Source organism: Fistularia commersonii, chromosome 15, assembly GCF_037954325.1.
Source record: "Fistularia commersonii isolate RoL2024-O1a breed Wild chromosome 15, RoL_Fcom_v1.0, whole genome shotgun sequence".
NCBI lineage: Eukaryota > Metazoa > Chordata > Actinopteri > Syngnathiformes > Fistulariidae > Fistularia > Fistularia commersonii.
This window is the reverse complement of record NC_141298.1, coordinates 8,643,768-8,667,832: the sequence shown is the minus strand read 5'-3', so window position 1 is coordinate 8,667,832 and position 24,065 is coordinate 8,643,768. Positions and strand designations below refer to the sequence as shown.

General features: G+C 41.0%; 2 protein-coding genes across 4 annotated transcripts in view; one reads left to right on the top strand and one right to left on the bottom strand.

The window, feature by feature from the left end:
- The window catches only part of LOC147226358 (glutamate receptor 4), a 163,604-nt gene extending 156,384 nt beyond the window's left edge, over positions 1–7,220 (top strand). Inside the window, exons 14-15 of one of the 3 annotated variants that reach the window (XR_015107196.1) lie at positions 1,420–1,557; positions 6,596–6,823. Coding sequence is in view for 2 of the 3 variants with exons in the window: in XM_086160467.1 (XP_086016593.1) it covers positions 1,420–1,557; positions 6,596–6,760 (303 nt within the window). In the remaining variant the exon portion in view is untranslated. Of the gene's footprint in view, positions 1–1,419; positions 1,558–6,595 lie in introns of all 3 variants that reach the window. The other 2 variants (XM_086160467.1, XM_086160466.1) reach the window with 2 other exon arrangements.
- A 2,631-nt stretch (positions 7,221–9,851) lies between these two features.
- On the bottom strand, positions 9,852–22,680 carry LOC147226357 (14-3-3 protein epsilon). Its single transcript, XM_086160469.1, has 6 exons — positions 22,466–22,680; positions 18,379–18,578; positions 15,161–15,267; positions 13,374–13,580; positions 12,710–12,846; positions 9,852–10,833 (listed from the first exon to the last, which is right to left on the bottom strand). Exons 1-6 carry the CDS (start codon positions 22,527–22,529, stop codon positions 10,781–10,783), a joined length of 768 nt encoding a protein of 255 aa, XP_086016595.1. The 5' UTR covers positions 22,530–22,680; the 3' UTR covers positions 9,852–10,780.
- Positions 22,681–24,065: the final 1,385 nt, after the last annotated feature.

Below are 24,065 nucleotides of genomic sequence, written 5' to 3'. Positions count from 1 at the left end.
AGAATAATATATAACTGGAAGAGACAAAACCCGCTGGATAATTAGTAAATTAGCATAAATATTCAAATGGTTGCGTAAAATCCTTTCAGCATGATGATAATTGTTTATCAATCTTATAAATAACTATATATAATGTAACAATTAGCTACGAGCTTCCAGAGAAAAGCAAAAAATAAATAGACAGTTTTGAAGTCTTGAGCTGCGTCTTCAACGGAGAGCAAACGTGACAATGAGTTTTGGAAATACACACACACACACACACACACATATGCGCGTGCAGCACATGCACACACAGGCATTCACACATACACACACACAAATAAATATAAAGCTCCATTTGGAGGATCACACTTAAAAACAAGTGTATATATACACACAAATAGGAATTACGTATGAATGTATACATATATAAAGAGAGAAAGAGGGGATCCATGTGGATACACACACACAGATATACTATATATAAATGTTCATATAAATGTAGCTACATAAAGTGATCCTGTGTGTATATATATGTTTGTGTTTATGTATATATGTATGTCACACATACATATGTGTATATATGTATATGTGTGCGTGTGTGTGCGTTTATATGTGAAATATTTGTATAAATGTATATATATATATGTATGTGTGTATATATATATATATGTGTATATATATATATATATATGTGTGTGTGTGTGTGTGTGTGTGTGTATATATGTATATATATATATGTATGTATATATATACATGTACTTTTATAAAAATCTTAAAACTAGCCACCTTTATTCACAATTAGCGAGTAGACGGTGACGAGAAGATATCGATCCCATGTCATTGTGGGTGGATGGGGGTCTGCATGTTTGGGTTGCAAATAAGTCAGAAATTGCTTAAAAGCAAAATGCTTAAACAATTAGCTAGCCAAATAGCATTGCTTTATAGCATACTTACTGATTTTTACTTAAACATATTTGGTTATGATTGAAGTGCTCAGATGCTAATAACAGTCATGATTCGATACAAAAGTAGTCACTTGTTTGGCTACCGTCGCTAGCTTGTTGATATAGCAAACCGGAGTTCACTCTTTACTCGCCAGCTCCACATCTTTGCCGATGACTCTGCGCTATTCTCAAGAGACCCCAAACCCCGCTAGCGTGTTTGCTGGCTTAGCATTAGTATCCGCACCAATTTAGATTTTTTACAAGGGGCGTGACATACAAGCTGGGATGCTTTTGTTTTGCTAGCATGGTGACACAAAGCTGTGCAACAGTAGGCTAACTAAAGACGAAAAGTGAAAGGTGTGTGCGACGAAGTGTCTGTGTGCATGTTTTCAGTGTCAAATTGTGTGTGCGTGAGAATATCGTGTGATTATCTTGAAACGGCTGCTGACTTTGTGTTCCTCCTCCTCCTTTTTCCTTCCCCCGACGGCTACAGGACAAGTCCTCGCAGGCCCTGAGCCTGAGCAACGTGGCGGGGGTCTTCTACATCCTGGTCGGCGGCCTCGGCCTCGCCATGCTGGTGGCCCTCATCGAGTTCTGCTACAAGTCCCGCAACGAGGCCAAGAGAATGAAGGTGGAGGTCCAGTCCCAGCCCCGACACCCCCCATACCGCCACTGCCGCCCCTCCCAGACAGACAGCCCCGCCCAGAGCGGCGAGCCTAGCCCCGGCCCCGGCATCCTCGACTTAGCCGAGTTTAGCGAGGCGTTCAGTGGGTTTGGCAGCAATGAGGAAGCCGATAAGATGTAGTTGAGAGGGGAGGGGTTTTCATAGAGGACCCGCCCGAGTCCTTTGCCCCGCCCCCTCCCTCGGTAGCTCCTTTGCACAGAGACTGTAAGTGAACATGTCATGTGACCGTGCTGCTCGCTTCGCCCGTGCTGAGTGACTGTCGTGGCCCGTGGCTTATCTGTCTCTCCGCTCACCATATGGTCATGTGACATCCTGGTCCGGCTTCTCTTCCGTGTGACAGGAAGCCCCCCCACAATCACCCACCCGGCCCTCGCCGCAGAACTCGGTCCCCATCCTATCGAGACGGCGAGTAGTCTGACCCGCTTCCCTGCCTAAATTTAAATGCTATTAGTCAGGTGACCTCGGGGCGGGAGAAGATATTCAAAATAACTTGATAACAACCTGATAATTCCATAGGGTATAATTGTATTACAACAATTTTCTGGATAAAATTTTGATAATAATAATAAAAGATGATAATAAAATAATGATAGTAGAAATAAATTATAAGCATTATTATTAATAACACCATTATATGATTATTAATGTATTGTAACAATTTTCAAGATAACATCTTCCACACAAAAAATAAAATTATTATAATCGTTATAATAATGATAGTAGAAAAAAACACTATTATCATTATTTTTAATAATATCATCATTATATGATCATCAATTTGTTAAAACAATTTTCTGGATAAATCTTACAGATGATAATCAAATAATAATACTCATAATAATGATAATAGACAGATATCATTATTATTATTATTATTATTATTATTATTGCTATTATTATTATTGATAATGATAATAATAATAATGATGATAATAATAATAGTAATGTCATTATGTGATAATGAAAGTTTTAGATCAAATTTTCTGGAGTACATATTCTATATTGATAATGATCATCTCAGTTCTGCAGCACTTTGATGAAAAGTTCTTTATAATGAGAATAATGATGATAATGATATTTATAATAGAAATAGGTTTTATTATTGTTATAATTATTTTACCAATAAAACACCTGAAGAAGATTTATACTCAACTACACAAGAATCTAGTTAGATTAAAAAAATCTCATCAGGACTTTTTTTTATTGCTGATAGAAAACATAAAAGAAAAACCCTTTCATCTTGAGAATTGAATTCAGTGGACAGGTGAATTTTTTCTCTCTCCTGTTATAATTCTTACATTTTATTATCATTATCATTATCATTACTATTATTGTAATAATAATAATTATTATTATTAGTAGTAGTAGTAGTAGTATTATAGTATTATGATTATAGAAGGAGGACATGTCTGGTGGAGAATGTCAAAGTGTTTTTCACATTTATGAAAAAAAAGCGTGCAGATTTAATGAGTGAGTCTCCATTTAACCCCCCGCCACCCCAGCCGCCCCCCACCCATCATGGGATTCCTCCAAGTTTTAAATAAATAAATCCATACATAAATAAATAATGAAAAATCCAAATAAAACTCAGGGGTCGGGCTGATTTTATTGCAGCGAGCCGTCTCCATCTCCAGACACCGTCCGCAGGTCCCTGACCAAGACACTTCCAACAAAAAAATTCTCTCGCCCCACTTATTTGTCCAGCGCGGCTCTGTGCCCTCCACCCACACTCCCACTCCCACTCCCTACCCTCCCACCCCCCCACATCAGCACTTCAGCTCTTCATTTAGCTTGACTGTTGCTTAGTCAGCTGCCTGTAACTATCACTCACCGTGTAATAACCCTGTCGTAAATGGATTCCCATGGAGTTCGGGAGGGTGGCTGCGCTGAATGGCTAACCAAGCTGTATTTATGAGTCTGTGGCCGCCACTTTTACCGTCTCCGCCTATTTACATGTGCAACTGTTCTGTCTTGATTGGCTGAAGACCATTTATATATACATATATATAGATATATATATATATATATGCAGATGAGGCACTTGGGGTAGATGTTAGGTAGGAAATACTTGGTTCAGTTCATATACTGTTTATACACTGGAGGTAAAACTAAGTGGGGTTTTTTTGGGGTGGGGGGTTACAACAAAAATGACTTTACATTTCAGCCAATCATTTCCTCATATTTATTGTCATTTTAGTTTATGTTTTTAGCCTTTCAGATAGAGATTATTTGGAAGAGATGCTAAAAGCTCTTGGATTGAAATACCTCCCGTCGATTCTTCTGCAAGGCGGTTCGCCTTGCTTAGATTAGCCACAGTTTAAGGTTCCCAGAATACATTTCATTATAATACATTAGCTTTGATATTACATCAGATTACACTGGACTTCATCACATCACACCATAATACATTTTACTTGACAACTTTACATAACATTGTATTACAGTGGACTAGACCACATTAGATAACATAATATCAGATTAGATTCCATTACATTACATAACATAATATCAGACAAGACTACACTAGTCTACACTATATAACAGAGGTCCCCAAACTTTTTACTGCGAGAGCCAAATAACTTTTCCCTTCTCTGATGGGGAGCCGGGCCAGTTTGTAACAAAAAGTGTGACAATTGCAGAGGTGTCTAAACGTAAACATTTATTGTTTCACAGAAAGCCGCACATAACCAAAAGTGAAGCCTGTCTGGGATCTTGACAGGAAGAGAAAAATCAGAATATAAATAATAACATTATTAATCAATAATGTCTTTGTCTCATCTCTTGACAGATGAGACAAACAGCCTTTTCTTTGAATTTAACAAAAAAAAAAAAAAATGTTCTGAATTTTTTTTTCTCTTACCTAATCTTTTCACAACTATTCCGTATTATTTAACAGGGGTGTGTCCAGGATTTTTTTTTGAGGGAGGGGTTTCAGATAAAGCACAGACTGCAGAAGGGTGGAATACAATGTTACGTTCTATGCATGTGATTACCATTACGTGGCCCGATTGAAAAAACAAATCATAATGCATCTCTAATATTGTTCAGGGGCTGGGAAATATGTAGAGGCGGCCGTATCCGGCACCCGGGTCATAGTGTGGGGACCACTGCTATATAACATCACACGACATAACATTAGACTAAACTAAACAACTAACATTATATTCGACTTTACAACGCTAGATAAGACTACAAGATTACACTACATTACATTACATGACATCAGACAAGACTACATTACACTACATTACTTTACATTCGACTACACTACATTACATTACGTTAGACTAGACTATATTACATTACATTACATTACATTGCATCACATTACATTACATTAAATTACATTACATTACATTAGACTAGACTACATTAAATTAACTTACATTACATTAGACTAGACCAGGGTTCAGCAACCTGTGGCTCCGAGTGTCTTGGAAAAATCAATTATAAGTATTGATTGAGGTATATTTTATTTGTGTTAGTTCCTTTTTATCATTTTAGTTCTAGATTGGAAGATTATTATGATCTTGAAAAGTTGAAATAAAATCACATTTATTATTTTTCAACGCTCAAAATAAACGTCACACTCGCCAGTATACCTGCCAAAACACCATCAATTTGTAGAGACTTTCAACCTCAGGCAGGCAAAATATGGGGATGTAAGAAAGGAAAAATATCTGAAGAAAATAGAACATTTAATGATACCTGGGCAGATTCATTTGCATTTATCTCTGTGGAGAAAAACTAGCAAACAATAAAAAGTCAAATGTCACAAGACATTTCAAAAATAAGCAACACACAATAGTTGTTCATACAAAGTCTAAAGGTAAGAAAAAGCAATATATACAGTGGTACCTTTATTTTAGACGTCAAAAATTAATTGTGGAAACCGGGTCCAGATGGCTCTTTGGGTGTTAATGGTTGCCGACCCCTGGACTAGACTATATTACATTAGATTACATTACTTTACATTAAACTAGACTGCATTACATTACATTAGACTAGACTACATTACATTACATTACTTTATATTAGACTAGAATACATTATATTACATTACATTCCATCAGACAAGACTACATTATATGAAATTTGACTAGATCACATTGCAAATATCTTACATTACATTAGACTTGATGGCATTACATTAAGTCAGACTAAACTACATTAGATTAGACTAGGCAAGACTACATTACATTACATCAGACTAGACTATTACATTAGACTGGATTACATTACATCAGACTCATACTCAGACTCATTACATCACATTATGTTACATTACACTAGACTACATAACATAACATTACATTATATTACACTAGACTAAATTGACTAGGCAAGATTACATCACAGTAAATAATATAACATTAGACTTGACTAGACCACATTAGATTGGACTAGAGTGCATTACTGTAAATACCATAATGATAGACTGGATTAAACCAGATTACATTACACTGCATTGCATTACATTTGACTACAGTAGTCTATTTAACATTACATTACATTACATGACGGAACATACCATTAGACTAAGCTAAAACAGATTACATTAGATTTCATGACATGACATGACTAGTCTAGATTACATAACATTGTACATTATATTACACAACACTACATTGGACTACATTCCAATCCATTACATTGGACTAGACTGAATAGACAAGGCTGGACAAGATTACATTGCATTACATTACATGACCTTAGACTGGACCGGACTAGATTACAATATAGAAAACTGGACAAGATTGGACCACATTACAATAAATCCTAGATTGTATTATATCACATTACGTCACTTTAGAGCAGACAAGATTATATTGCATCATATTCGACTAGACTAGATTACTTTACTTAGATTAGATTACACTAGATTCTCTCTGAGATTTAGATCAGCAGCAGCAGCAGTAGGATGTTTGCTGTCCCGACCCAATCTTGTGTTTTTCTTTTATCTTTTGTCTCGTTCTGGTCTCAGCTCACATTTACCGAAGCCATGAGGAACAAGGCCCGTCTGTCAATCACCGGAAGCGTCGGGGAGAACGGGAGAGTTCTGACGCCGGACTGTCCCAAGGCGGTGCACGCCGGACCGCCCCTCCGCCAGAGCTCCGGCCTCGCCCTGGTCTCCTCCGAGCTCCCGTGAAAACCAAAAAGCTCTCAAGTGCCTTAAAACTAAATGACTACACTTTAAAAAAAAAAAAAAATATATATATATATATATGATAAGAATAACGGCCCACGAAAAGGTAAAGAGGAAGACGCAGGATTTCGCCATCTGGAACGGTCGCCTCTGGTGGACGAGACGGAGGAAGCGGCGGACAGAGGGAGGGTGCGGCGGGAAGTCCCGACCTCCACGTGGCTGATTTCTGACTGGAAATCAGATGCAGAACAATCCTCTTTTTTTTTCCTGTTCTTGAATTTGTCGGGTCCGATGGCGCCGTGGGACCCGACGGCGGTGGATGAGAGAATATCAGACTTTATGATACCGGACCAGGAAAGTCTTCAAACTGGACGCCCGTTTTTTTTTTTGTTTTATTTAATTTTCTTGGATATCCGTCAAAGCGACAACAACGGAAAAAAAAAACAACAAACAAACAAAAAAATATGAACCTCGATGGAGATCGTCGTCGTCATGGCAACGACGCATAAAAACAATCTCTCTAGATATCAGCACTGGGAGAGGACCGGTGACGACGTAGCGGAGATATTTGTATCCATAATAATTTAAAAAAATAAATGAAATAAATATGTATTAATATTGAATATATGAGCAAACGTAGGAAACTGTGAAAATAAGTAAATATGTATATTCAGTGAGAAAAAAAAAGGGGAGGGGGGTTACGGCTGTAAATAGAAACAAATGCTTGCTTTTTAAAACAGATGTACATACTCTAGTGGACAGTTTATTTTAATTTATTTTTTTTCTAATCGTTTAAAGATTTTATTCATCGCAATAACGGAAAACATCGGACGGAAAAAAAAATTAAAAATGGAAAAAAAATGCAATGTGGAATCGGATCATAGAGGGTGTCGACTCCGAAGCCCCGATCAGATCGACATTCAGCGGTGAATGTGGATGTTAACCGGCTCCGACCTTTACAATCGACAGGGCCTCACTGTGCAGACCCCCCACCCCACCCCAGCAGTTAGAATATAACTATTTTTTTCATTCTTCGACTCTAGTTTTTTGTACCGAGAAAAGGAAACGCGAAGAAAAGAAAAGCTCCGTCTCGTCTCCTGATTTTTAAATGTCAAGTATTATCCAGATCCTTTTTCCTTTTTTTTTTTTTGTCTGTGTGCGACGATGAAGAGTAGATGGGACACTCCATCAGTGTATTTGTCGTTTTGACGTGTGTATGTTACTTCCCCTCAAGAAAGCAAAAAAAAAAAAAAGCAGGGGACAAAGAAAAAAAAGTTTTTTCGTTTTGGCCCTAATCATCTGTCTTGGAAGCTGAAGTCTAACATGGCGTCTTATTTTATTTAATTTCATTTCATTTATTTTTTTTTTGTCTCAATTGTAGATCATTATTTGGATCTTTTTTAAGTAAAAAAAAAATCCAAGTTGTGATTTGTTGTGTCATTATTCATCTGACATCTGCGTCAGCACCGCTGTTCATTAAAAAAAAAAAAAAAATACAAAAAAAAAAAAAACAATCATAAATGAATAATAAAGCCATGGTCGACTATCAGGACATTATTCTGTGCCAGTATTTTAAATATTCATCAAATGATTTATTTTTTAAACCACACAAGTGGTGGGAGGAACCCACCACCTTAGCCTGTGGGCTAATCGTCCGTCCAGCCTTTGAAACAAACTGCTACATCTGAAATTGACCTGAATGTATCTGAGGGGCCAACGCAGACCAATAGGAGCAATTCACTAAATACATGTCATGAATAATTCAAAAAAATATATATATTTATTTTCCATCACTCATTCTATTTTTTTTTCGAGTAGGATCCATGTACATCTCACAAACTTGCAGGATTATTGGAGTTATATAATCAACAAGTTATATTATATAATTACACCCTGCGGAGAAAACTCATTTCGTCTGTTTAGACCCACGGCCTTGTTCTTTTGGTCACCTCAACCCCCTGGCTGCACCTACAAATTCTGTTCATGTAAGTTACGAACAGAATCTTTGACATAGGACAGCCACGGCAGAGTCCGACCCTCAACGGAAACATTTTCGACTTGCAACAGGCAATGCAGACCAGGCTTTCACAACAACCATCCAAGGAACAGCACTTATTACAAGGTCCGGTACCCCAAACTCCTGGACCACCCCCACAATTCCCCGCAGGACATGGTCAAATGGCTTCTACAGGTCCACAAAACACATGTAGACTGGTTGGGCAAAGTTCCATCTGCACGGCTACAGCTCGCCTGTGGCCTCAGCAATGGAGGCATTGAACACGGCCCGCTCGGACAAAAGTAATATAGTATTAAGTTATACTTATGATTATTTGAATTTATCTATGGACTCAGCGCAGAGGGCCCCCGTAGGATTTTTTTTCCCCACACGGCCCCACTTGTAAACTGAATATTTGCTAGAATAGAAACAAGCCTCAAAAGGATACTATTTATTGAGGTTTAATATTTTCAAAGCTTGAATTTTTTTTTTTTTTTTTGTAAACGTGACGACTGATGTTCCATACCGAAAGAGCACATCTGCAGATAATGGCTCGAGATAAAAACTAGACTGGTCAGAATTGTTCCTCAGGAAGTTCTTTTGTTCAGTTTTTTTTGACATGATGAAAGCTGGTGGAAAAACTGGTGATTTGTTCTTCCGCCATGGAACTCACTCAAGTGAATCATCTTGATTTTTATCAGAAATTTTAAAAATAATTTGTCAGTGCAGGTCGGGGAAATTGCTGTGAATGTCAGACGTGGAGCGTCAAGGTCGGCAGACACTGTGTGAAAAACAGACCTTTATGGAAGCTTATAGTTGTTCGAAAATTTTAAATAAATTCTCATTGAAAGTTCCCTTTAAATAAATTCCAGAAATTAAGATGAAATGTAACTAAGAGATTCAAAATGCACTTAATGATAAGTAACCATTGCCAGAGTTAAAAGTTTATAGTTATATTTACACAAAGAAGGCGAAAATCAAATAAGGTGCCTAGTAAGCAGATAAACTGCTTCCCCTCGACGCTGCCCTCTGATGGTCAAAAATTAAAACCCAACCACAGCCCAAAGGATGGAGAAGAGGATGAAGATGACAGCTGAATTTTTTTTCAGTTTGAAGTTTAATGTTAATTCCATGCTGTGTTTCAGTAAGAATACAGATGGTACTTGTGGCTCCGGTGAGAATATCCAGTAGTACAAATCAGATTCACGTTACACACACTAACCAGGAGGAAGAGAGGAAACTGTGACAGACGAACCTTCGAGGGGGGCAGGAGGAAGGGAGAGTTGGGGGGGGGGGGGGGGATACAGCAGGCCTCCATTTCCCGAACTGCATTATGTTACAATCGAAGACTGTTGAGCTTCCCCTCACGCCCACATGCGCTCTCACACACACGCGCACACACACACACACGCACACACACAACACAGACACACACAACACAGACTGCTGCACAGAAGCCATTACCTAGCTAACCGCCATTAGCAAAAAAGCACGACACTTGGTCCAAGTGGACGAGTGGAAGTGGGCAACATTCTGCTGTTTATGGTTTTATTAAAAAAAAAAAAAAACATTTTAATTGCAAAGAATCAGGGCACTTGGTTGTTCCTACAAAAAAAGAAAAGAAAAAAAAAAAAAAGAAAGAACACGTCCCTTTTAAAAACCTCACACCGTTTTCGACTTCCTCGGTTCGGAAACAATTGTTCCGGGACCAACCGACTGCCTGGCTTGGACTTCGCCACTCTGAGACACCGGGAGAGAAAAAGACAAACTTGCGTGTTTGTGTTTGCAAGAGGACAAACTTGGCAATGTGACGCAGTGACAAGAAGCCAAAGTAAAACAGTCAAAAGGGCTGGGGTGGGTTGGGGGTGGCGTGCATACGAGGGAGGGGGCGGAAGAAATGGAGGAGCAAGAGAGAGAGACAGAGAGAAAGAGAGAGAGAGAGAAAACGTGGGCTGAAGGAAGAACCCTGGTGGAAACAGGCTAGGGAGGAGGAGGAGGAGGAAGGAGGTTCGTCAGGGTGTTGAGTCTCACTGGGCCTCGTCCTCTGCGTCCTGCTGTACGTCTTTGTTCTGATCGTCACCTGCAGGGAGGGAGGGAGGGAGAGAGAGAACAACAGATGAGTCGTCTTCCCCTCCGTTTTAAAGAGGTTTCTTGTAAACGTCTCCGTTTCCTGTATTCAAGGTTTGTTTTGGGTGATTTCAGGAAACTGGAAAATAAGAAACAAAGAAAGTTCAATCCTGCCTTTATATATCTGCCTTTATATATTGTTGGACGGCCCCTTTAGGCCCTTTCCTGTGAAATTTCGCCCCCTCTCTCCCTTCAAATCAGACGGTTTGTCTGTGCAAAAGAAATGTATTGGTGAATTGGTGAGTTGGCGTCTTCAGCTCTTCGGGGACGGTACATCAAAACAATAAAGTACGACCTGACATGGCATTGCTATGACGACCATCAAGGCGCTGGAAAGATGGCGATGAAACCAATGAAATTGTTGACGCTGATCAAAAATGATCATCCATCAATTGTCTGTCGCTTATCTTGCACTCAGGGTCACTGGGGATGCTGGAGCCCACTGAGTCGCAGGATATATACAAATAGACAACCACTCAATCACTCGTTCGGGGCAATTTTCCCAATTTTTTTCCCATATTGACATGCTGCATGTTTTTGGACTGTGGAAGGAAAACAGAGAACCCGGGGGAAACCCACACAGACACGGGGAGAACATGCAAACTTTACATAGAAAGGTTCCCTTGTAAAAAAATTGAACCAGGGTCCACTGCGCCACCATGCCACTCAAAATGATCATTCCGTTTTGTTTTTTCTGACAGTCTTAGATCCAACGGGGAGTGAAGGCTTTGTTCACGCCGCAGATGGACAAAAGCCTCGGTGGACAAAAGGTAGCAGAGATCAACGCTAGCACTCCGGGCTGTTGAGTTCACGCTTTAACGCTTAAAACGTTCTTTTTTCTGAAAAGGATCACAAACGGGGACTCGGAGTCGACATGCGGGCTAGAGAGTGAATTCAACCTTTGGAGCAGGCCCTGATAAGATTAACGGGAGGGTGCGGGGGGCCTTGTGAGTGTACAACCAGTTGCTTGGGGAGGGTTGTCATAGACACAGCACAGCCATCCGTGTAATGAAGAATTAAGAGGCAAAAACAACAAAAGGCCTTGAGAATCAGTCGTGATTAAAATAGAAGTGGTAACAGTGCTCATTAGCGCCGTGGCTAGCTGCGACATGAGAAAGCCCCCCATCACCACCGCACATGCACACACACACACACACACACACGGATGCACACACACGTACACACACGCACAGTTACATCATACTTCCAACAAGCTGCAGCCAGACTGGAACCTCAGGACAGGACCAGAAACTGGGTGCCGGGTCTGCATGTCCGTTGACCCGCCACGTCTGCTCTCGCAGCGGCGTTTCAAAGCCAACATGGCCACAAAGCATATAAAAACAGACGCCGACGTGGTCAAATAGGCGAATACGAACGCTGCGAGAAATAAACTACAAAATCAAACTATCCAATTTCTGTCCAGTTCACAATGGGAAGACATAATAAAGGTTGCTGTTTGGCCAGCTCGTTCATTTCTATGATCACGTGCCTTTGGGCCGGGCTCGGCAGTGTGAGTTGTGGTCTCGGGGGACGAGGAGCAGGGTGCGGGTGTGTGTGATACACTGCACTCCCACTCCTGTGGGATGCGGGGAAGCCATTCCATGACTTGAGAGTCAGTGGGTGGAGGTGAGACTTACAAAATGTAGTTTTTTTGCTTTGTTTTTTTTTTTTAAATGGAGAAAGAGATATGAAGAAATCTGTCCTTAAGAATCTACAGTGGGTCGAGCAGAGGTGAAGTAAAGAGGAGGAGGCTGCGGCCAGGTGAAGGAACCAATAGGACAGGTAGTGAGTGAAGATGGCAGTCGGAGATCAGGTGGGGGGGGTCTCACCATCTCCCTGCACGTCCGACGTCCATAGTGTCAAGTTGTCGCGTAGCAACTGCATGATAAGTGTGGAGTCCTTATAGCTCTCCTCGCTCAGCGTGTCCAGCTCTGCGATGGCACAGTCGAAGGCCTCCTTCGCCAACCTGTCGGCCAAGTACACAGCAGAGGTCAGCACACAGTCTTGTTAGCCCCCTCCCTCACGTATACAACCAATACATTATCATTTCTGGCTCCGTTTGCTTTGTGGGAATTTTTTTCTCAATTTGCAAACTTTTTTTCCCCCGATACGATTTTTAGACTATCACAGATTTTGTCTCTCTCTGTCTCTCTGAGCTTCATTTCTAATTTGAGTGAAAGTCTTGAGGATTTTTTTTTTTTGGTTGAAGCAGGTATTAAACAAGAACGAGATGAAAATCCCTAAACTGCTGCCTGCGATTCCCACCTGTAGTTGAGGATGAACCGAATGCCGTGGGAGGGGGTTTGATGGTGCGAGTGTAAAATTAACTCCAGGTGCGGAGACAGGATGGAAACCAAATCTGTTCGACGTCAGAAATAAACAGACGCGCTCGAGTTTTGAGAGACCGGTGCGCAAACACAAACACAAAGCGCTCACTAAAACCGACTCCGATCTGGTTCAGCCTTAAAAGAACTGCCGGGGCATGTCTCATACCTGCAGGCCCGGTCCGGCGAGTTGAGGATTTCGTAATAGAAAACGGAGAAGTTGAGGGCGAGGCCCAGGCGGATTGGGTGCGTCGGAGGGAGCTCGGTGACGGAGATGTCGGAAGCGGCTTTGTAGGCGACCAGGCTGTTCTCTGCCGCCTCCTTCCTGTCGTTGCCCGTGGCGAACTCCGCCAGGTACCTGTGGTAATCTCCCTTCCTGTGAGAGGTGGCAGAGAGGAGGAGGGGAGATGGAAGACCAAGAGGGCAAGTCAAAGATCACTGATCTGCACATTCACTGTTCAGCAGCAGGCAACCGGGTTCCCTCAAAATGATCCCCGGAATAGCAGATCAATTTTTCACAGAAGTCAAATGAAGCGGCTTAGAGTGAGACGTCTCTTTTCAAAATCTTTGATGTGCCGACGGCACATGCGCTCTGACAATTTGGGAAAGGAAGGGGAAGCAGTGACGTCTGTGGTGGCCGCACTGAGGCTGTGTGTATGACAAGGGTGTGTATAGTTTAATCCCTGATTGAAACTCGTATTACTGGGGTACTTGGTGTTTTTTATTCCTACAAACTTTTGTCAGGCGCTGTGGGCGTAATGCACTTTTGATTAAGGAAAGACAATAATTTCTTTTCCACTTGCAATATTTATTAAATATTGAGTTGAATATTTGTTTGACAGACTTTCTTAAGAATAGAAGATATATTTTATTTCTACAAGAAATAGCCAATTTTTTGGGGGCAGTTTTGTAGGGTTTAATCTGACTAGTAATATGGTCATTTAAATAGCTGATGCCTGGTCAACTATTGAAATCAGTCATTAGCTGCAACCCATCAGCTGATGCATATTCTCTTACAATAACTTGTTTGTGCTTCAATCTTTATATTTCAATTGATCAAATGACCAGCTCCTTCTCTATATTTATTGAATGAAATTAAAAAAAAAAAAATGAAAGTATAAGCAGGAGCCAATTGCCTAGTGTGTGCAAAAAATGCACATGCAATTAGTTGACGCCAGGAACAATTCACTAGAACTACGCTGGACCTGCACTGGATCGCTGATGTGGAATCTGATGGTTGGGATTAGAATAAAACCCAAAGCAAGAGACATCCCTTTTGGCGGATATTCAACACGCATGTGTGACAAGTTGGAGGGGCATACAATCATTTGGGTAATTATGGGTCTCCAATGACCCCCTTGCATGTTTCTGTACTGTGTGAGGAAACCAAGGACCCTGATGAAAACCAACGCAGACAAGGATGATAACATGGAGACTCCACGCGGAAAGGCTCCCTGGTCAGGATTTGGACCAGGTACTTTCTTGGCGTGAGGTGGAAGCATTAACCGTTAACGACAGCATGCCGCCTGTCACCAGAAATTGTCATCGTTCTGACTTGAGAAAAGGGGACCTATACCTTGGGGGAGATTTCAGGCTCCACGTCAACTGGAGTTTACATTTGATTTGAAAAGTGGACTTGTATTACTACGCTTGAAAAGTCAAGTGCCAAAGGACGCTTACACTGCGCAGGTAGAAGACAAAACTGAAGTGGACGCAAAGATTTCAGATTTAGGTTTCCTGATGTCATAATCTCGAGGGCAATTCCGATTGCTGTGTTTTCAATCTAACATCATTCTAGTTGATGGCTAACGGGAGGACAACAATGACTCAAGGGTTTTATCAGTCGCCATAGAGAAGTTCGGTCAAATCTATGCACTATGTCCGACTGGGAATTAACCAATAACTCACTGATTACACATTTTAAATAAGAGGCTGATCTCCATGACAGATACATACATTTTGTAATAGAAAACCTTAGATTCTGCCGTGGTTGAGGCTGCGATGAGGTGCTTGTCCAGTACATCCAAAATGTCTTTGCAGATTGACTTCAGCTCCTGCTCCACCTGCAGGCACACACACATACATCAATAAAAAAACAAACAAAATACCACCACTAGTTTGTTTTTCTGTCTTCTTCATCTTCTTTTGTTGATGCACTGAGAACAAAACATCTTCTCGGGGATAAGTGGAAGAGAGCAGTAATGGTCTCTGGTATTTCAGTAGGATACAGTGATTGGGTGATCTAAAGTCTCACATACTTGAAATAAGCAACCCATCAGCAGCATGATATTCGTTCCACTTACTCGGGTTTTTATCTTTAGGATCGTATCTAATTCAGGATGGTGTGCGAACTCGCACACAGAGACACACATTCAGAAGGGAGATCTTTTACTTGTGTACTACAGATTGAGATCACTTGTTTAAATTAGTTTTTATGAATTTGAGATAACTGGAAAACATACAAAAAATACTCATTAAACTTTATGGACATGAAAAAAAGAAAGTTATAAATTTATACATATGTGTATATATACATAAATAAGCAGACAATTACATTCAAAAAAAGGGAAAGAAATTTCATAGGACTGTTTAAAAAAAAAAAAAGGCAATCATTTTTAAAATTCCAAAGTTGTGAAAATACTTAATCAAATGCCAGCAAACAATAACTTAAGAATTTGCTAGGAAATAAATAATGCCTAAATTAGGGTTTAAGCGTTACAATAATTCAATAAGTCAGATGTTAGATGTATATGCATTCACTCCAAAAAAAAAATATTGTGAAGGATGATGATGCAGTGCCATTACACTTGATCAGCCCACAGTATCTGAATAATTTCATGTTTGTTACATGAATTATGCTATCCTGACAAAACAAAACATTAGTATAATTACTTGAATAACTCAACTTTTGAGTATTTTCAGTCTGCAGTATTTTTAATGTTCTTGTAATTGAGGGCTATTATAAACGATAATATTTCTGCAGTTAATGAATTAACAGTCAGCTCAAAGATATAAGTGGATCCCGATTGGTTGCATCCATCTCTCACCTGAGAGAGGTTTGTGTCTGTGCCAACATCCTGCTGACACTGTTGAGATGTCGCTGGCTTCAGCTCATTAATGGTAATTCCATTAGTGACGCGGTGGCAGGCAGACATTTTGCAGCTGTGCGCTAAAGCCAGCCGAACATGACGCGTAACGATGAACCTCTGTTGGGTGCACATTATTTTTGCGACAGTTCTGAGAGCGGGGCCTTCGATGATTTGACTCCAGGCAAGGTTGGCTACCTCCACCTGTTACGAGAGGAAAGCTTTGCCTGCGCAGTTTGGCATTGAGATGAATGTGGAGTGTTTCTCTGGGCCTCACATTTTTGATGTGTATTATCCCAGGAAGCCCACGATCCTCCAGAACTCAAGACGGCTTCGCCCGTGAACCTGCTTTTGCATTTGTGCCTGTACCTTGTGCTTTGTGGTACATCTGAAAGCGGTTTTGGCGGTTCGCCGGTCGGTGTGAAACTATTTTCTTCCCCTGTGACCGAGACTTCACAGACAATACGCAGTTTCCCTAGAACTTAGTTGAAATAAGGAATTGAAAATGAATGAAACAAAGCCTGGCTGGGGAAGCACTCCAACCACATGCCTGAGCACTCATAGTTAAATATGTTGCTTAACAAGTTACATTCTAATGTAAAACTAAATGATAATTTGACGTGAAAAAATGGATACTGGGTTTAAAAGGGGTTTCAGCTGCCGAGTCCGCCAAAAGGCTTAGATGAAGAGAAATTTCTGATAGAATAGATGAAATAAAACGTGTTAAACGACAATCATCTTTTTAATCATTCATGTAATCCAAGGTTAATATATGTTCTGATATGAATGCAGGTATAGAAAGGGTTACACAAACACAGGGCCAGATGTGTGCGTAAGTGGGTATTCTTGTGATTATCATCCATGCATTTGGAGTGGGTGAGTATTGTCAGGGAATTTCACTCCCACTCTGACTGCTGCCCCTTTGGGTCTACTTTAATGCACTGAAATATCTCCGTGGGCTGGGGCTTGCCCCGTCTACCTCGGCTGGCTGGCTCTGCCTCTCGCACCACCTGTGGTTCACTGTGCCCCCCTCACTGTCGTGGCGATAACAAGAATGCCGGAATTGTAGAGCTGGGCTTTCAGGCAAATGTTAACAGTGGGATAAACCTTTTCATTCTTAGTGCGGCGCCGCTTGTTACATCCACAAAGACACCTTGATAGCAAAGCTGCTGAAAAATGGCGCTACTATATATATTTTAATGCATCAACACCTGCAAAATGACCATTTTGACAACCCTGATTTTATTCATCATACTAATGACATTTTAAAGGTTAGAAATTCTAATGTGAAACTAATGCCATTCAAGTAGCTAGAGGCAAAAGAGAACCTTACCTTTTGTAAGGACACCATGGCTACAGCCTGAGCTTCGCCCATCCCACAATGATTGGCAGGGATGGCAAAAATACAGTACATAGACCTGCGGGGCGTTTTCTACGATGGCGGTAGAGAAGAGACACCCGTCCATGCGGAACAACACTGGTTCTCTAAAACTTGACATGGCCTTTTTTTTTTTTCAAACCTGACAGAAGGCTAACCAGTGGACATCAGCACGACCAGAGAGGGGACGGCTAATGTTTTTTTGTAAACAGCTGCTGAGGTCAGCAAAAATGGTGGCAGCTATTGGGGGCGGCGTGGCTCAGGGGGTTGGACCACTTGTTTGTGGAACCAGACGTTCCTGATTGGATTCCCGCCCTCCCCCTCATCAATCGAAACGTTATTGAGCAAGACACTGCACACCTAACTGCGCTGCTACGATGGTGCTGCTTATTAGCTGCCTTCTATCTTCACCTCATGGTTAAATGCAGTGGTCAAATTTTACTGATATTGTGCTACATGAATAACTGAATGTGACCATTAAGGTACTTCTTCTTCTCTTCTATTGGTCAAACAGAGGGTAGGAAAAAGAATGGATGAAGAATTCTCCCACTTTTAACCACAAACTCACATTAAATGGAGACTTTTCTATTTAGCTCGGCACTGAGCCGAAATATACAACTTCCATGTACACAAAAAAATAAACATTTCCCAAATCAAAACCTTGTTCAAATGCAGCAAAAGTAAACAATGATAGCGGCAGAGGGTCTGACCGTCTTCCTGTATTCCCGGATCATCTTTAGTTTGTCTTCGCCGCCTTTTTTCTCATCTTTCTGTTCGAGGCTGCTGATTATCCTCCAGGAGGCTCTCCTGGCTCCGATCACATTCTTGTAGGCCACCGACAGCAGGTTCCTCTCCTCTACCGTCAGCTCCACATCCATGCCGGCCACCTTTTTCATGGACTCCACCATTTCTGAGACACAAAGCACACATGACAAACGGCTCCTCTCGGTTTCTCCTGGATCATAATAAAAAAAAAAACCTGAAACAGAGCTCTAGCAAAACAGGTCATAGGTGTATGCGAAACAAAATCTGAAGGTTAAAGCCAATTAGATTGACACGACACATTCAATAATCTGGGTTTTAGTTTGACAAGATTTTATCCGGGGCCAGTTGACGAAACCCGACACGATAGTTCTGAGGTGCTTTGATCACTTCTCCTTCAGGGGCTGGGCTGCACTCAGAACAACCCGATGACCTCTTGTCGACGAAACGGTTCCTCATCACTCTGAGCTCCAAAAGATCTACGGGATTAATCTCGATCACGGCTCCAGCAGGAAATGAGGCAAACTGGCGTTAAAGAGCGTGACCTTTGCAGCACATGTAAATGGGGGCTAAAATTAGCACACAAATGTCTGGCAGGGCAAACTTTGACAGAAAATAAGGCATCAGAATTAAGCCAGTTGTTGCCAGTAAAAATTGATCACCAGGAGGGGTTAGACTTTCTGTGGTTTCAACGCTGCTGTGTGTCACTATGTAGTTCCTGACTTAGCCTTTGCATCACATTAATGACAGGTAAACGCATTTAAAGGCTCAAAGGTAATTATCAATCACAACAAAAGGCTTTCCTTTTTGGCATCTCAGCTATGTCTTATTCAAGAAGTGTGAGTCAGTGGTACATACTTGAGTTTTAGGTAAGAAACTGGCCATTACAGTCAGTTTGGTTCATTTGAATGTTACTAAGAGGAATGTGATAGTGTGAAGGAAAAAAAAGCTCTACCGCTTTCAATAGTTAAAAATCTGAATATCAACAAGCTGAACTTAACTAAAGGGCTTTAGTTTAATGTAATGAGGCCTAATGTTTAGATACAGCTAAGCCTTAATAACCAGTACAAAAACGAATGTTTAAAAAAGTTTTACTTGTCAACTTTTTCATTGGGATCGACAGCCTAACTTGTTACTCGGCATCTGGTCTTTCTGAGCAAGAACACAGGTCACCTTTTCAAACTGTTCTTAATTAGAAAAGACTGAACTAGAATGTTGGGGAAAAACTGTCCAAAACTCCAAAGTCCAAGTATTCTGCCCCCCCCCAAAGCTGGATACAGACCAGTGCCACTTACTGGTAGAGAATTATTGACTCATGCATCACAAGAAGAATGGTGTGCAGGCTGAGACAAAGGCCAGGTGAGAAGACGTCTGTCACAGGTGGTTTTCCATGAGGCGGTTTGGTGTGGGTGGGTGTGTTTGTGTGTGTCTGTGTGTGCGAAAGAGAAAGAGATCTAACAGGGATGGGCACGACAAAAGATATTCGCCAGATTTCCAAAATTTCAAAATAAAGTCCATTTCAAAAACAGTACATCTACAAATTTCTTGAACTTTAAACAAAGGGCTTGAATGCGCAGTTGGAAAAACAAAGCGCGGCTCAATGAAAGGCCAGAGAAGCTAAAGTGAGTCAGAGGTGGAGTTATAAGCTTCGGGCCTCAGTCCTTCATTTCAAGGAGTTGGCAATGAAACAGAAATTCAACGTAGGTCCCGGGAAGCTCCAGAATGTCTTTGCAAATATGGCAGCCTAAACAGGATATATCCTGCATGTTTATTTCTTGTGAATCAAATTAGCAGCCCAGCAGCAGAATCTCTTTAGTTTTACAAGTTTGTCACTGCAGCCACTGCAGATGTTTCGCATTGCGCCAACGCCCTTCATTTGCATAAAGGTGACAAACTAGATCCACATTTTTGAGATTTTTTTTAAGAGAGCATGTATGGCTTTTGTACTGAAATCCTAATCCTGGACTGAGACAATTATGAAAATCTGGTTAAATTTGGAGGAAAATTTTATCTCTTTTCCCCAGGAGACACAAAATATTTAAATTGAAGGGGGGGGGGGTCAACCATGGTATTGTTGAACCATCACTCCCCAAGTGTTGGGACTGATTAAATTATTTCAGTCTGACAAACTAATAACAGTGTCTTAGCTTCCAAACAGCATGTAGCTTTCCATTTTTCTGAGCTACAGAAGAGACTTGAGGATTAAAGACTTGATAGGAATTTATTTTTGACTCAGCATGTGTGTCGCAGAGACAGAGCAGCTGCTTTAAGTCGAAACCAGTTTTGCTGACGGGGGGAAATCACTTATTAAACTTGGCTTCAGTCGGTCGCTTTCTGGCTCGGACTGTCGTGGCACCTGCAGTGGCTGCTCGGCCTGCTGCAGATGTTTCTGCTCTGTGCTCCACCAGAAGCCTATTGAACGTGTCAGTAGTGTATTTTATGCACTTTAAGCATGAAAGGGCCAGCCTTCGCTGTGTCACAGTGATCAATAAGAAAGCACGCTGCTGTAAGCATCAGTGCCCTTCAACCTTAAGGTCCAGATGAAACTGCATTTCTAGAGTATCGGGCTTCAGTTTTGTCAAGTATTTGATTGAAAATGGCTGGGCGCGGGGGACAACGCAGCACAAGGTATTTAATTGGGCCACTGAAATGTGTGTATTGAAGTTCTTTAAGAGAGTAATAACATGTTACGTTGGGATTTTAACAGCACCATTGTTCTTACAGCTCAGTGACACAGCATTTTACCAGTATTTGTATGGGATCTTGTAAGAGGACGAAAGAAGAAATGAGAGCACTTTACTATTGTAACTAAAACGACTTCAAGGATTGTTAGTCTAGTTGATGTCAGTTCAGACATAAATTCACATACATGTCGGAAAATCGAACATAAATTAGCCAATCAAGAATAATTTTGGGGGTTTGGTTAAAAGCAAAATACGAGCAATCAAGATAGTTGATTTTTTTTTTTTTAATGAAAAAAGAGTGAGGAGCTGCAAGTTGAAGTTAAAACAGCTACATGCAAGGTATCAATACCAGTTTCAGTATAAGAGACAAGAAAATGCTGCACTGCCAGTGTCCTGCTTTGATTGATTCAACTTTGCATAGATATCTCACCACTGACAATGATGGAAATGTGACATGTTAAATGATAAGATTAATCAAAAAGCTGAAATGTAGGTATCCGGGTTCAGGACAGCCACCTCCCACCATTACATTACTAAAGGGATAAAAACACCTTGGGCGTTAAATAGTTTTGAACGATTTCTAACCCAAGCCCATGTTGAAGTCCCCAATAGTCCTGGAACAATAATAACAATAATAATAATAAACAGTGTTGCGTTTTCAGTTTGGCTAGAATACTTCTAGATCTAGAGGATAATAAATGTGAAGTCGCTTTAATCTGATCCCGAAAAAAGGGAGCAAAAAAAAAAAACACCTCCCAAATCACTTTGCGGGGGCGGTCCACTCATTAACTGCGGTTTAGTTTCCAGCTAAATTCGATTACTGGGTGTAACTCGGTGCTTTAGGGTGGGGGGATACCGAATCCCCGACTTCCCCGGCGGTTTGGTGCATATTCCTGGGGGGTGAAGGGGTGGGGGGATGGCCGGACGTCTTTTGCGGGGTGTGGGCGCTTCGTGCGCCGCTGTATTTTTGAATGTAGCTCGGCGTGACGCGTGTCGGGGCAGAAGAAAGGCTAGCGAGCGGGTTAGCAAGAAAACTAGCTTAACTAGCCGGCTGAACCGACCCGACCGTGAAGGCACGGTTCGTTAAACCGCTCCCCCTCCCAACAAAAAAAAACTATCGAAATAGTAACGTCAGACCAAGCGCTCCGGAGACTCCGGGCCAAAATGGGAATATTTTAACGAAAAAATGAAGCATTCGGCCCAAGAAATATCCGCCATTTTGTCTCCGCTCACCCAACAAATCCATGTGAACTGCTGTACCTGCGTCTCCAAGCCCCCTGCGCAGGGATACAGACGGGGGAAGAGGGGCCAGACGTTCGGTGAAGATCGCTATCTGATTAAAGAAACCTACCGTCGTATCTCTCCGCTTGTTCGGCGAGTTTAGCCTGGTATACTAATTCTTCCCTTTCCGCCATGGTGCTCGGCTACTGGGGCTGTTTTGCGGCGTCCCGGTGGAAAGACGGAGGATTATCGGTTGCTCGGTGAATCCTGGTGGTGGATCAGCAACAGCACCGTCGCTCCGCTGGACCGAACACCCACCGGTAGCACTGGCGTAAAGATGGCGTCGTCTCTTCATCCGGGAAACCTACGTATCTACGCCCACGCCCACACGCCGCTCCGACTGCACATTCCCGAAATTTCCTTCGAAAAGTCGGCCAAAACAACCCAAAAGAGGACTTTTAAGTTATTTTTAGTGATTTTCCAATCGCGGTGGTAAATTGCACGCTAATTGCTGTTACGATTACTTGATTCGGCGCGCACAACGCCTACTAATAAACACACATTTTCATATTTGACTGTTTGTTCCGTGTTCACCCCCTTTTTCCGCCTAAGGTTTCATCATCTCAGAAGTGCTGGAGGAAGAAAACAAATTCAATCGCTTTATTGAATTAAAACCGATTTTCAGACTCGGAACCCACGACTTTAATCCGATCCTTACAACTTTGACGATCATCATTGCAATTTGTTCACTGTTCTTTTGGGCGGAAGTACAATTGAAAGACATAAAAGAAAAAAAAAAGTCATTTTGAGGTGGAGAAAAATGTAATCACTAAAACTAAAGAGACAGGTACAGGGTAAATTACATTACATAGATAACATTAAATAAGGGCCATTCCTTTTTTCTTTTGTTAACCACTTTGTCATTTATACTGTTTTTTTTATTTTCATTGTTTCTTTAGCCTCTGTATTTTGTGTACGTGTATATGTCTGTACGGTGTCCTTGACTGTTGAATTATTACTAATTATTTCCATCATGTTTGTTTGTGAAGCTAATTAGCAAAAAATTCTTATATAGCAATACCACTCCATTAATAACAAAAACAATTATTAAACAAAAACAAATCTGCTGTATGATTTCTTAAAATTTATCTTATTGAAAACCAGGCTTAGCACTCAATGTAAGTTGGGAACTGTGTATATATATATATCAAAAAACGATATCAAATAAATAAAATATATAATTATATATATTTATAATAATAAATAGATATATAGATGTCCATCATTCAAAAAATGAAAGAGTATTTTGGAGGTCCCCAAACACTAGCATCATTGTAAGAATTAATTTTTTTTTTTTTTAAAGGGCATTAATTTTTCAGATTGATTTATAAAAGCACCACTCTGAGCACCTCCTTTAAAATGTCAAGAGACGGATTGATTCTAAAAGGACAAATCACAAAAATACTAAATATGTAAAAGGAGGGGAAAAAATGGGTGGTAAATCATTTAACCTATTAAGAGACAAAAACATTAATTCATTCATGATCTATATTGCTTGCTCTCTATTCAGGGTGGCGGTAGGGCCAGAGCCAATCCCAGCTGTCACCGGATGAGAGGAAGAATAAACTGGAGCATGGTTGTGTCTCTTTGTGGTCCTGTAATCAGTCCAGGGTGAAGCGTCCCTCACACCAAATGACAGCTGTGATGGGCTTGGCCCCACCGCCACCTTG

Bases quoted from the DNA above. Each gene is read 5' to 3' on its own strand.
- LOC147226357 (XM_086160469.1), bottom strand. From the start codon at position 22,529: ATGGCGGAAAGGGAAGAATTAGTATACCAGGCTAAACTCGCCGAACAA. The intron at 18,579-22,465 runs GTAGGTTTCTTT...TTTGTGTCTCAG, and splicing joins ACAAGCGGAGAGATACGACG to AAATGGTGGAGTCCATGAAA. The intron at 12,847-13,373 runs GTATGAGACATG...CTTGGCCGACAG, and splicing joins TCGCCGGACCGGGCCTGCAG to GTTGGCGAAGGAGGCCTTCG.